This window comes from Penaeus monodon, chromosome 31 (genome assembly GCF_015228065.2).
Source record: "Penaeus monodon isolate SGIC_2016 chromosome 31, NSTDA_Pmon_1, whole genome shotgun sequence".
In the NCBI taxonomy this organism is placed as follows: Eukaryota; Metazoa; Arthropoda; class Malacostraca; order Decapoda; family Penaeidae; genus Penaeus; species Penaeus monodon.
In genome coordinates, this window is record NC_051416.1 from 4,112,089 (window position 1) to 4,112,871 (window position 783).

A 783-nucleotide genomic window follows, 5' to 3' on the forward strand; every position below is an offset into this window, starting at 1 on the left:
AAATATTCATTCTCATCCATATCGTTTCTAAACAGAGTCTTCATTCTCATCCATATCGTTTCTAAACAGAGTCTCGAATTGCATGTTTACTCACATTATTTATCCATAAGAAATCAGAGAGGGTTGAGATGAGGTCCTTGATAGACGACAGACACGTTTCAAACCGGTTCCAAACCTCCACAGGAAGAAGAAGTCTCCGAAGTCTTCCCAGGAGGGTCCTCGGGCATCCGCTCTCGTGGCCGCGCCGGAAGTCAGCGATCCCGAAGCGGTCGTGGGCATAGCAGTGGGCACGGGGAAGGCCTTCGACGTCGGAGTAAACACGGGATATGTTCTCAACGATGGCTCTCCTGGAATTAGTATTTCGGGGGCGACTCTAACGTTTAATCGCCCAGCACAAGTGATTCCAGTTTCCTCTTGAGTGTTCTTGGTTTAGAATGTCAGGCAAACATATCATATCGGGTTGTTTTTTTTTATGTTGTTTTAACTGTGTGTTTTAGGTTAAGTTCGTCCTTAGGTTGAGAAGCGTTTCGGGAGGAAGAATCTCGTGTTTTTGGTAGAATAGATTTTTAATTTTTCGGTTATTTGGATCTTGTGATGTAGCCCAGATCTACCTTAGGAATGTTCGTGTTTTCAGTATTAGATTATTATTGATATCGACGGGGGATCGAACCATGTTTTTAAACTTGAAAGCTTTATTTAATAAGTAAACCATTGTGTCGAACCTGTTCTATTTTTTCTAGATTAATGGAGTAGCAGTATAAACACTGATTTAAAACTGTGACC

The 783-nt window shown here is 41.9% G+C and overlaps 1 protein-coding gene across 1 annotated transcript in view; it reads left to right on the plus strand.

Annotated features, from left to right (window-relative positions):
- The window catches only part of LOC119593001, a gene marked incomplete at its 5' end in the record, with an annotated part of 5,694 nt that extends 4,911 nt beyond the window's left edge, over positions 1-783 (plus strand). Inside the window, 1 exon segment of the mRNA XM_037941890.1 lies at positions 184-783. Within this exon segment, the coding sequence (XP_037797818.1) occupies positions 184-418 (235 nt within the window).